The 12,472-nt window shown below is 38.6% G+C and overlaps 1 protein-coding gene across 2 annotated transcripts in view; it reads right to left on the reverse strand.

The window, feature by feature from the left end:
* LOC146035581 (uncharacterized) overlaps window positions 1-12,472 on the reverse strand; it is a 113,005-nt gene that overhangs the window by 34,097 nt on the left and 66,436 nt on the right. For both annotated transcript variants that reach the window (XM_083159118.1, XM_083159117.1), the window contains exons 3-7: window positions 10,410-10,580; window positions 7,351-7,500; window positions 4,448-4,489; window positions 3,843-3,927; window positions 1,513-1,590 (exon numbers count right to left, since the gene is read on the reverse strand). In XM_083159118.1, coding sequence (XP_083015244.1) covers window positions 1,513-1,590; window positions 3,843-3,927; window positions 4,448-4,489; window positions 7,351-7,500; window positions 10,410-10,580 — 526 coding nt within the window. The remainder of the gene's footprint in view (window positions 1-1,512; window positions 1,591-3,842; window positions 3,928-4,447; window positions 4,490-7,350; window positions 7,501-10,409; window positions 10,581-12,472) is intronic.

Below are 12,472 nucleotides of genomic sequence, written 5' to 3' on the forward strand. Positions count from 1 at the left end.
TTTCCCCGAACCTGGCATCCCTATATTAAGCACATATGTGTAACAAGAACACCAGTACAGGTTTTCGGAAGGAAGGATGTATTGGACTGTCTTGTGATACCACAATGGACCAAAGATCTGGATCTGGAACCACCGGGCACACTAGGAGTCCAATCAGCCAAAGCGTCCGCCTTTTACTTGGTCTGCACACTGAGTATGATAAACATGTTTCGAGATGTCCAGTCTCTTCCTCAGGAAGAGACTGGACATCTCAAAACATGTTGATTGGACTCCTAGTGTGCCCGGTGGTTCCAGATCCAGATCTTTGGTCCATTGTGGTATCACAAGACAGTCCAATACATCCTTCCGAAAACCTGTACTGGTGTTCTTGTTACACATATTTATTTTATTTTATTTCACCTTGTGTATTTTACAATAAATTATTTTATTTGGAAAAGATAAAGAAACCTTTTTGGACGTAGCATTTCATCGCACATCGTGAGTACTGGTACGCCATCTATCACACAAAGATACCTTTATATATGTCACCCTATAATAACTCATGTGAGTTTTGGTACTCATTGTGCTTTCAGGAAGTATTGTATAGAAGGTTGAAACTCTAAACAGATTCACCCATTGCATCTTTATCACTGTGCTTTATTTCCATATACCCACTGTGTCCCTACCGGCAATCATTGAAAATCTGGAGGAAGGAGGAAAAACAGTTCTACAGATAGAGGAGAGTATTATCTTTTTATTATTAGTCTTCCCATATATCCCTCAGTGTCCAAAAAAAAAGGGAGCGCCTAACATCTGAGTATTAACCTCCTTGTATACTGTCTGTTTAAAGGAGACTTAGGGTAGTTCTCCATATACCCAGATTGGCAGATCCCCCAAGTGTAGCGCCAAGATATCCTTCAAACCCCACATTTTTCTACTGTATTTTTGGAATATGTCGGTTTTTATATGCCAACCTTTTAGCCGACATTAAAAATTGATAATAAAAGCTTTAAAAAGAGTCTTTACACCTATGGTATTTTTCATATCTTAATTCTTATTTAGTGGGAATCAAATAAAATTTCCTAATCCTAAAAATATCACTGGTCAGAGTTAGAATATACACAGATGCGTCCTTATACATCTAGCATCAATATGCCTGGTGTGAGTGACTAGGATAAGTGTGTCGAAACCAATTAATCAGAACAGTCTCCCCGTGCATCATAGTAGCATTTGTGGTGTCTAAGCAGCATTTTCTGGAAAGAAGAGTTTCTCATGACATGGAGTGCCAAGAGAAGCTGTTTGGCATGACGGCAGCCAAATGTATGAGGAAGTAACTGTATATATTCGTCCCCTAAAATAGTGCATCGATGCATGAAGGGAACTCCTTATGGGAAGATGATAAAAACTAAACCATTGTTGCGAGGAGGTCAAATGTAGCCTCATGGTCAGGGCCAGAAGAAGCATCCGAAGTTCCTACCACCTTGTAGGGGCAGAATGTTCTATTTCTTTGTAAATCTGTCCTGTTGTACTTACTGGAACGCTGAGCTGTTGAGAAACCAGTTTAATCACTTTCTCTGCTGTATCCCTGTTAGATACAGCAATTGCGGCACTCTATGGAGAGAAGAACAAAACAGGCAATAAATAACAGAAAAGACACAATTTAAACTGCAGACACTACTAACCTTCTCTGCATACAAATCATACTGCCCTTAATACAGCATTGACAATATTCATTACTGTATACATTTGAGTTTTGGTAATAAATGGACAGTTATGTAAGAAACGTAATATTCTAGTCTTTGTATTGCTTAGGATTGCTGCATAAAGTATAGAACCAATCATATACAGTACAAATCACAGCATGTCATTTTGTGAGGTGTATGGTGCGACTTACCAGGTGTTTATCCAACCCTCCCTTATATCCCTACTACAGTACATTACCATCACACACCTTAACATCGGTAACAGGAGGACATTTTCAGAGAAGTGAAGTTGCCTGAGATTTATTAAATATGTAAAGGTAGGAGTCATAGGGTCGACTCAATGAAAGTCGATATACATTAGAATGCTATTGAGTAGTAAGGGGTACTATACACTATATAGCCTGGTTCTAGATGGAAACAGATAAGTAGAGTCAGCATCACTCACTTCCACACCAGATGTGAGCTGAGGTCATTGTGCTAGGGAAGTGATCACATATTGAACTTGTTTACCTTCTATTCAGCTAGACTAGCAAGATATCCCTTCCGGGGCTGTATATATGAAACTATTGTTCAAGTATATGTTGTATTGTGTTATATGTGTCTATTACAATGACTAATGTTGTAACATCTGCAAATACATATAACATAATACATGTCTAGCAAACATGACCATATTAACAATGTTGCTTTTAAATAAAAAATCATTTTTAAATACAATAAATCAGAGAACATGAGTCTCAAGGAGCAGGACTTTTAGAACATACTGCTATTTCTATTTATTTTGTACTACGCAAGCTTGTCAGAAACTACGATAAATTATATTTGGGATTTATTCACAATGTTGACATTTAAGGAATCAGTATTTACAATAAATTTGGGTAAGGCTGTAATTATGGTTAGGCTAAATAGAAGTGTTGACTTTATCACTGATGACATTCATAATGTAGACATAATGAACAGGCTGACATGTCATAAACTGCAGTTTTTAAGCTGCATATTCATAAGAGCAATGAGTTTTTCATGTTGCAAGTCGGAACCCATTTAGGTAGTACAGTTATCAAATTTATTTTGTATATCAAGTAGAGAAGATGTTTTACACAACTAAACATGCCCACCTTACTGCAAGTCTGCATACAGAAGAAAGGTAGGGTAAAGGTGCATACACGTGGTACGATTCTGAATATGGCCGATTTTGACTATGCGATTTCTCTTGAACTCCCCGGTGCTCAGAACCACCAATATTGACTAGACACATTTGTGCAGTTTTGACTATGTAAGAGTTTGGCTATGGAGGAATTTGGCCATACCAGAAATACATTGTACTCTCTCTAGTCATAATTTTTCTAGCGATATCGATCCTTCTGTAGTGCATCAGCATCGCAAGCTGTATAAACACGATGCTACATGTACTATGTTTTCTACGTACAGGGACAATATAGTCCATATGGGTATGTCATATTGCACTGTGTGTATGCACCTTTACATTGCCAAAAAGGAATAACTGATTTTACTGAAAAAAATCAAGTCTGATATATTAATATTATTGGCATTGTGTAGTATTTATATGTAATCAGCAACATCTTAAATGCATAATAACTTTTTTTTTTAATTTTTAGATTATGTATTTTTTTTTGAAAATCTCAAACATTTAATTTCTCAACATTTTTCTTTATACTTTATCAAAACAACCTTTGAACTTCCTAAATAGTTAATTTGTTGATGATGTATTTTATTAAAATATAGATTCAGCTGTATTCTCTTGGGGCAACTTATCTACCACTCCCACAACTGTATATACTAAATCTTCAATACTAAAATACAAAAAGAAACATCCATCAGATGTATTACATATTAAATCTTTTTTTCCTGAACTTCTGTAAATACATTTTTAAATTGATGTTCTGAGAAATCAACTGACTTAGCTTCTAGTTAAAGACTTCGTGTTCTTTTGCCAATTCTTGTCTCCACCTTTGTGTTCCTAAGTCATAAATAGCGTTCACCATAAATTAGGCAGCAACCAGAGTTTTTCAGTGGGAACTGGAATAATCCCAAAAAAGTCAGCATGCTGAAAAAGCCATTTGTGCTGCTGTGCCAGTGGCATGGGAGGTATAAGGATTGTTTCAGGAGGATACCCAAATATGTGATTAAATAAGAACTTACAGACATGAGCTCATCTGCATCCAAGTATAAAACATTAATGGGAACTTTCCTGGGGTACTCATCTTTCTTCGCATCATTGATATGCCTAAGGATAAAAAACAATTCCCACAAAATCCATGTAAAAGCAAGTAAAATATAAAAGTACCACCGAATAATCTCGACAACTGGTATTATGACAGTACCGCAAGCTGGTTGTCTTTTTTAATAATTTGCATGAACAGAATTAATTTAACAAACCTGCCGAGGCATCAAAAACAAGACATAATCTAATTTTAAAAGTTAATCCTGTTTTTCTAAATTATATAACTAGTTTGTTTTGGAGAGTGATAGAAAATAATGTATTCTAACTCTAGGTATGCTTAGTAGGCAAATATGAAATACATTAAAGTGCTACAAATACCTTCTTTAAAATATATATGTGTGTGTGTGTGTGTGTGTGTGTGTGTCTGTGTGTGTGTGTATTGTGCTTACGTCATGATCTTATCTGTGAAATAACAGAAGACAATGTTAATTAATAAAAAATGTCTTCTGGGTTTTATTGACTGCAAATAACCTTCTGTCTGCTAACGATAGAGTTAAGTTTTTTTTTATAAATGAGATCTTACCAGCATAAAGTTGAGAGCCACTTCTCCTTTGTGTCTGAGGAACTGCAAGAGAAAAACAAAGCGGGGAGAAATGAAGTGACTAGCGCTCTTACTGGAGGCACATTTAGACACATAACCCAGTTCCTTCCTCCTATCCACAACATAAGCAAACGGCCCTTCCTGCTTCTATTTTAACATTGAAATGATGTCCAGTCTGGATTTCCTTCTCCTGATATCAAGATCTGCCAAGTTTTCCTTTATATTTATCTTCATTGACCTGGTCATTGTGTTTTCATCCATTTAGTCTCACGGGTACACATATGGCAGCACTACCACTTATTACTGCAAAGGTTACATTTACTTCATTCCTCCATGGTGAGATATTACAATGTAACTATGGGTGTCATAAATAAGGTTGAGATTCATCATGTCATCATTTATTATGTGGACACTGCTGAAATGTCAACATGTGAAAATGTTGACAAACAGCCCTGGTGGTTCAGTAGTGTTGGCGTGCAGCAGTTCCAGAGGCCATTCTTTCCTACCCTATCCAACCTCTAGTGCCTAATCTAGTGGTTCCCAAACTTTTTTGAATCATTGCACTCTACAGTATCAGGATTTTCTTTTGCAGCACCCCTAGGCCAAGAGTTACTTATTGACAAAAAATGCTAGCAGCATGACAATGCTTTTGGAGCACTACGATTGACATCGCAGAACAAGATCTGCAAATGTCCATTGCAGCTGTTGCGTAGATCTAAAAACATTGGAGATGATGGAATTTACATCATTCTCCAAATCAGGCCATGTGACTAAGTATTTTTATTAGTATTAAAGTATTTGATTAATGCCTATAAATTATAACAGTGTGAGCATATAAAGTTCTGGTACTTATGTATTATCTGGACTCCCATGTTAAATGCACCCCATTTTTTCATACCCCTACTATCCAACTACGCATGGAGTTGATTTTATATAGTGTGGCGAGCGCAGCGAGCCACCGTGCCCGAAGCGTGGCGAGCACAGCGAGCCCCGCGAGGGGACGCGGTCTCATAAGGAAAATGGGAGCCCAGATATTACATAAGTACCAAAGTTCTTATATTTTACAGTACATAATTGTTCTTTTGAGAACATTCATTTTAAAGGATTTCTACACTTAATCCCAAAAGGTTAATTGGTATTATTTGCCATCCCAGTGTCTATTCATAAAAATTTATAATGTGTTTAGGTTTTGCATGTTTAAGTAATTATCCTTCCAAATGAGTTTTGTTTTTAATGTGTTTTTAAGACTTCTGTATTTTCTATAAAAAATGTGCTTTGAACCACCCCACAACTCAATACAAAATTGAAGCAAGTAGGCTGCTGGTATAATCTAAACATTATTCAACTGTATACCAACTGTAAACAGCCTACTGAAGCAAGACCCGGATATTATTCCCTCATGTGGACTTTGTATTAGAAAATGAATCGAAGACTGGTTACCCACTGTAGACATCAGGAGTAACAGAGGCACACCAGCAAAGTAAAGTAAAAACTTGATTTTTTTTTTACGCTAGTGGTAAGGAGCCAAAAATAGATTATATCAAATGTGAAAAAAACAAATTTCACAAAAAATTATTTCTATACTGTTCAAAAAGAGAATTGTCCCCTTAGCTTTGCTAAAAATGAGAGCTATTATTATTCCAGCTATATTCGTATCTTATTTACTCCTTTTGTTATTGTATTTTCTCCTATTTTTGTTGGTTGCCTAGATTATACTCCAATAGTTGAACTGGTATGATAGATGCGATTGGAATAGGACTTAATAAAAATGAGGTAGCATGATAATCTGAATATGCCTCAATGTGAACTGTAATAGTAGAAATGTTTTAAATATGCACAACTGTATGTCTTATGTGTATTTGTCTTGTAGTGTCTGTATATATATATATATATATATATATATATATATATATATATATATATATATATATATATATATATATATATATATATATATATATATATATATATATACACATATATACTATAATAATAAAAAAAAAATGAATCCAAGACTGGTTACCCACTGTAGACATCAGGAGTAACAGAGGCACACCAGCAAAGTAAAGTAAAAACTTGATTTTTTTTTTACGCTAGTGGTAATGAGCCAAAAATAGATTATATCAAATGTGAAAAAGGGACAAATTTCACAAAAAATTATTTCTATACTGTTCAAAAAGAGAATTGTCCCCTTAGCTTTGCTATAGCTATAAACATACTCTAGGGTGAAAAATATTTCTAGTTTTTTGTATTAAGTACATTTTAAATAATATCTATTCTAATCTACAAACTTGCATACACACGTTTGTTTCCAATTCAATTTTGCTTCTATAAACAAAATTAAATAGAGGAAAAGTGCATATCTCACCGTGTATATAGAATTTGTACAATGGAGTTTGGTAATAGCCTATGGACCACAAGTATCAAGCTGGAGAGTGATAAAATGCCGGCCAATCAGCTCTGAACTGTCAGGAACTGATTGGTTGGTTGTTTTTAACTCTCCATTTTAGCACTTTTTGAAGCTAGAGTATCAACAATTTTTTTCAAGGCACCCATAGGCTAAATGTTTCTTAATAAATTGTAAAACATATTGAGTAAATTGTGCTTACCTGTTACAGTTAGATTCAGTTATGTGATGGTGGGCATCTTTTCTGGTTCTAATTGTCCCCATATTTTAGCCTGGTCAGCCACTAGCAATGATTTTGCCTATCACTTTGACCATAAATAATGTGTTTTGGTCCTGGACCATCAACCCAAGGCACCCCTGCAAGAGTCTCATGGCACTCCAGGTTGCCTAGGTACACAGTTTGGGAATCACTGGCCTATGTATTTAAACAGTAAATGAGCATAGGTATGAGTAACTGCTAAATCTGACATTACAGTACCTAAATGTAACAACGTAGTTTATTGTAGGCCAGCCAATAACAAACGAAGAGTCAGCCGAATGTTTTTTTCCAGAGACGTCCCCAAGAGTAGTGGAGATCCATATATCACTCAATCGCACTTGTTTTTTAAGCTTCATGCTGGAGGGAGACCTTCGAGGAAGAGAAAGAGATGTATGTAACAAATAAAAGGTTGTAAAAACATCATCTAGACATGGAGAGCAATTTCCGAAATGCACAGCTCAAAAAAAATAAAGGGAACACTAACATAACACTTGCTAGAGCTGAATGAATGAAATATTCTTATTAAATACTTTAAATATTTAAAATACTATTACATATAAAATACTTTGTTCTTTACATAGCTGAATGTTCTGACAACAAAATCACACAACAAATTATCAATGGGAATCAAATTTATTAACCCATGGAGGTCTAGATTTAGAGCCCCCCTCAAAATTAAAGTGGAAAAACACACTACAGGCTGATCCAACTTTGACGTAATGTCATTAAAACAAGTCAAAATGAGGCTCAGTAGTAAGTGTGGCCTCCATGTGCCTGTATTACCTCCGAACAACGCCTGGGCATGCTCCTGATGAGGTGGCTGGTGGTCTGCTGAGGGATCTCCTCCCAAACCTGGATTAAAGCATCCGCCAACTCCTGGACAGTCTGTGGTGCAATGTGGTGTTGGTGGATGGAGTGAGACATGATGTCCCAGATGTGCTCAATTGGAAACGGGTGGGCCAGTCCATAGCATTAATGCCTTTGTCTTGCAGGAACTGCTGACACACTCCAGCCACATGAGGTCTAGCATTGTCTTGCATTAGGAGGAACCCAGGGCCAACCACACCAGCATATGGCAGTCAGGCTACCTCTGGAGAGAACATGGAGGGCTGTGCAGCCCCTCAAAGAAATGACACCCCACACCATTACTGACCCACTGCCAAACTGGTCATGCTAGAGGATGTTGCAGGCAGCAGAATGTTCTCCTTGGTGTCTTCAGACTCTGGGGCAGATTTATTAAGCTTGGAGAAGAGATACATTGGAGATAAAGCGGAGAAAAGGTAAAAGGAGATAAAGCACAGCCAATCAACTCCCAACACAGCTAATTGGCTGTGCTTTATCTCCTTTTACCTTTTCTCCACTTTATCTCCAGTTTATCTCTTCTCCAAGCTTAATAAATCTGCCCCTTTGTCACATGCTCAGTGTGAATCTGCTTTCATCTGTGAAGAGCACAGGGCGCCAGTGGCAAATTTGCCAATCTTGGTGCTCTATGGCAAATGCAAAACGTCCTGCACGGTGTTGGGCTGTAAGCACAACCCCCACATGTGGACATTGGGCCCTTATACCACCCTCATGGAGTCTCTTTTTGACCGTTTGAGTAGACACATGCACATTTGTGGCCTGCTGGAGGTCATTTTGCAGGGCTCTGGCAGTGATCCTCCTGCTCCTCCTTGCACAAAGGCGGAGGTAGCATTGCTGCTGCTGGGTTGTTGCCCTCCTACAGCCTCCTCCACGTCTCCTGATGTACTGGCCTGTCTCCTGGTAGTGACTCTATGCTCTGGACACTACGCTGACAGACACAACAAACCTTGCCACAGCTCGCATTGATGTACCATCCTACATGAGCTGCACTACCTGAGCCACTGTTGTGGGTTGTAGACTCCATCTCATGCTACCACTAGAGTGAAAGCACTGCCAGCTTTCAAAAGTGACCAAAACATCAACCAGAAAGCATAGGAGCGGAGAAGTGGTCTGTGGTCAACACCTGCAGAACAACTCCTTTATTGGAGGTGTCTTGCTAATTGCCTATAATTTACACCTGTTGTCTATTCCATTTGCACAACAGCATGTGAAATTGATTGTCAATCAGTGTTGCTTCCTAAGTGGACAGTTTGATTTCACAGAAGTGTGATTGACTTGGAGTTACATTGTGTTGTTTAAGTGTTCCCTTTATTTTGAGCAGTGTATTTGAGGGGTCGGTTTACTAAAGCTCTTCTCAGGCAGTCAGTGAATCAATTATTTTCTCTGGTATTTACCATAGATGTTGATGTTTTTTGCAATGTCTGCCAAAATCTGCCTCCTCTGCACTATATTTATTCCTCTCCACCTGCCAGAGAAATCTGCGATGAGAGGTCTCTCATAGGCTCCTTCCTGAAGCTTGTATTGAGCATGTGCAGAAGCCAGGTCATGCTTCATCACTAACACACTCAGGAGGGAGGGTTTAAGTACGGTGAAACCCCTGCCCCTTACTAGTAAGGCTAGATGACAGAATACCTAAGCATAGCAGCTCCTCCCATGGGCCTCTACTTTGAGCTTAGTGACAGCTACGGCAATACAAGGCAAGAGCTGCATCTGGTTTTCTGCATCACTCATTACTGAAAAGCTCATTCACAATCACCACCAGTCAATTATAATACACCAAAGTGCTGTGATACAGAATACCCTTCTCTTAGAAATGCTTAGCTTGTTGCAAGAATCAGTAGAAACAATCTGACGTACTTAAGAACGGTGAATGGCAATTGACCATTCTTTTGCAAATGGCTTCCCAAAATCAAGTAACGATTCAGTTTAATACTGTTAATGCAGGACTAGGAGCATGGAAAGTGATCCCTGATTACCGACCGTGGTGATATATCTCACAGCTATGTCTTTATAATTCTCTCATATGTCACTTTACTGTATTACTGAATTAAGTGACAAAATAAATAAAAAAAAAGGGTACTTGTGTAGTTTCACGGCGCCAGTATGGCGCCGTGCATCTGAGTCCCACGCGTCTGAGTCCCACGCTGCGGGCTCGGTCGCTCGCCACGCTATTTAAAATCAACTCCATGTCAACATGGATAGTGGAGGTATGAACTATCCATGTTGGCATGGAGTTAAGTTACTTTTTTTAACATAGTTTGTGGCGAGCGTAGAACCCAGAAGTAGCACGGCGCCATGAAACTACACAAGTACCAAAAAAAGGTGACCCAATTAGTTTAATGAATCAGATAAAAAACACATATAATGCAATAATATAATCACAAATGTGGTGATCCAGATGGAAAAACTGTGCTCACTTTGACTTGGCGATAATGATGGAGTCACTGAATAGGAAGAGGTGTCTCTCCTGGGTCTGCCAGCCACTGGATAGTTGAACTCTTTCTTTCAGGATGAACACGTTGCTGGGACTAGAGAAAGCTTCTAAAAGCAGCCCATTCCCAGACTGAGCAGGAAACAGTGTGATATCCCTGAGAAAACAGGAGCAAATATCAGACATGTGCTTAGTACAGACTACTTAACTGTTTACTATATTTTAATTGTGCTTAGTACAGGCTTATTACTAATTATATATATATATATATATATATATATATATATATATATATATATATATATATACATACATACGTACACATACACACACATACATACACAGAAACACACATAGTATTAGAATAATACTCCACTCACACAAACTTTGTAAACACCCTGTACATGTACACAGTATGTGAAATAATGTTGTTTTTTTTCCAAATAAAATATTGTACTAGAAGTCATTGTAACCATAATACCCCCGTTGCTATAGGCAACACCACCATTTTTCATTTTTAGAAGCTTTGATAAAATTTACCCCAGGGACTGAACTGTGACAGGTAATGTTTTGGAGAGCCCATGTTCTAAGAGAATGTCTTGTGTACCGGAAAAGTGCAAGTTGGAGTCTGTAACAGTAGATAATAGTGGGGTGCAATTGGAGGTGCAGGCAAGCAGGAGCATGAATGTTCACTTGCATACTCATCTCTCTACAGATCCATGGGAGAGAGGTCAGTCAATAGGTTCTGTAAAGTAAAAGGCAGACCGGCTAAAAGGGAGAAATAGTCTGGAATGATAAAAGACCAGATTTAGTCACCTTGTCATCTCCCCACTTAACTAAGAATAATGACTACGCCTGAATATGGAGGGGCACATGGCCAAAAACCTAATGCTCCAACTGTAAAAATAAAGTAAATTAAAGTGACATGTACCTTGTAATTTTATAAAACAGCATCAGTGTATATATTCTGTAGACCATCATTCTGTATTTTTTTTTAATAGGAAGAGATCGCTACCTTAATAATGCACAGCATCATACCCCTGCCTCTTGCCAAGCAAAGATGCATCACCATAGTTGTGTCCCCTTTACGCCTTATGATTCTTACACATGCCCTTTGGTCCTACTCTTTCAAAATCTCCTGGGAAGCAGAACCAAAAGGAAGGCAAGTATGTTCTAGCCCAGGGCTGGGCAATTGCGGCCCTCCAGATGTTGAGAAACTACACATCCCAGCATGCCTTGCATCAGTTTCAGCATGGCCACATAGCAAAACTAATGCAAAGCATCCTGGGATGTGTAGTTCCTCAACATCTGGAGGGCCGCAATTGCCCAGCCCTGTTCTAGCCTCAATTCACAACACAATCTATGTTGCTCCCAAAATGCCAAACTACAGATGGAGCCAGGAGATGGGAAGTGACCTGGCACAACTATCGCCATGCGCCAGGTCCGCCGTCCCCCAGAAATGGGGCACCCGTGAGCCCCATTCTCGAGACCATCCAGCAGAAGTCCCATTGGCAGCATTGCGTTTCCAGCACAGGGCAGCTGCTTTACCACTCCGTCTACCACCTGCACCGAAGCCCGTCTGCCTTCAGCTGAGGTACACCCAGCATAACAATGGCGAGTGAGTGAAATGCTCTTGCATCCCTGTCATCTTCCAGCTCTGCCAGAAACTGCAATATGGCGAGCAGGCTGGCTGGCTGGCTGGGATCAGCTCCACATGTATGCTGTTCCCAGTGACCAACTGTGTTCCAAACTTAAGGTTGTTTGTTATTATATAAACACATAAATCTTCTGTATGGACGTTTCATCATTCTAAAATCTCAATGTGATCAACAGCCCAACATGGCAGCTATTTTGAGAAGCAGATGAATGAAGTGTCTTCTAATCTCTCAAGAACATTCTGGCACAATCTTCCAAATGTTTCCATTGCATAAATAAACCATGAAATTTGGAAAAAGATATGGGAGGACAGAACACAAGGTCAAAGTTCTCGAAATCAAAGAATTATACAGGAAAAGGTATGTTCAGTGGTGAAATAAAGTTGCCAAACTG

Source organism: Crinia signifera, chromosome 9, assembly GCF_055691185.1.
Source record: "Crinia signifera chromosome 9, ASM5569118v1, whole genome shotgun sequence".
Classification (NCBI taxonomy): Eukaryota; Metazoa; Chordata; class Amphibia; order Anura; family Myobatrachidae; genus Crinia; species Crinia signifera.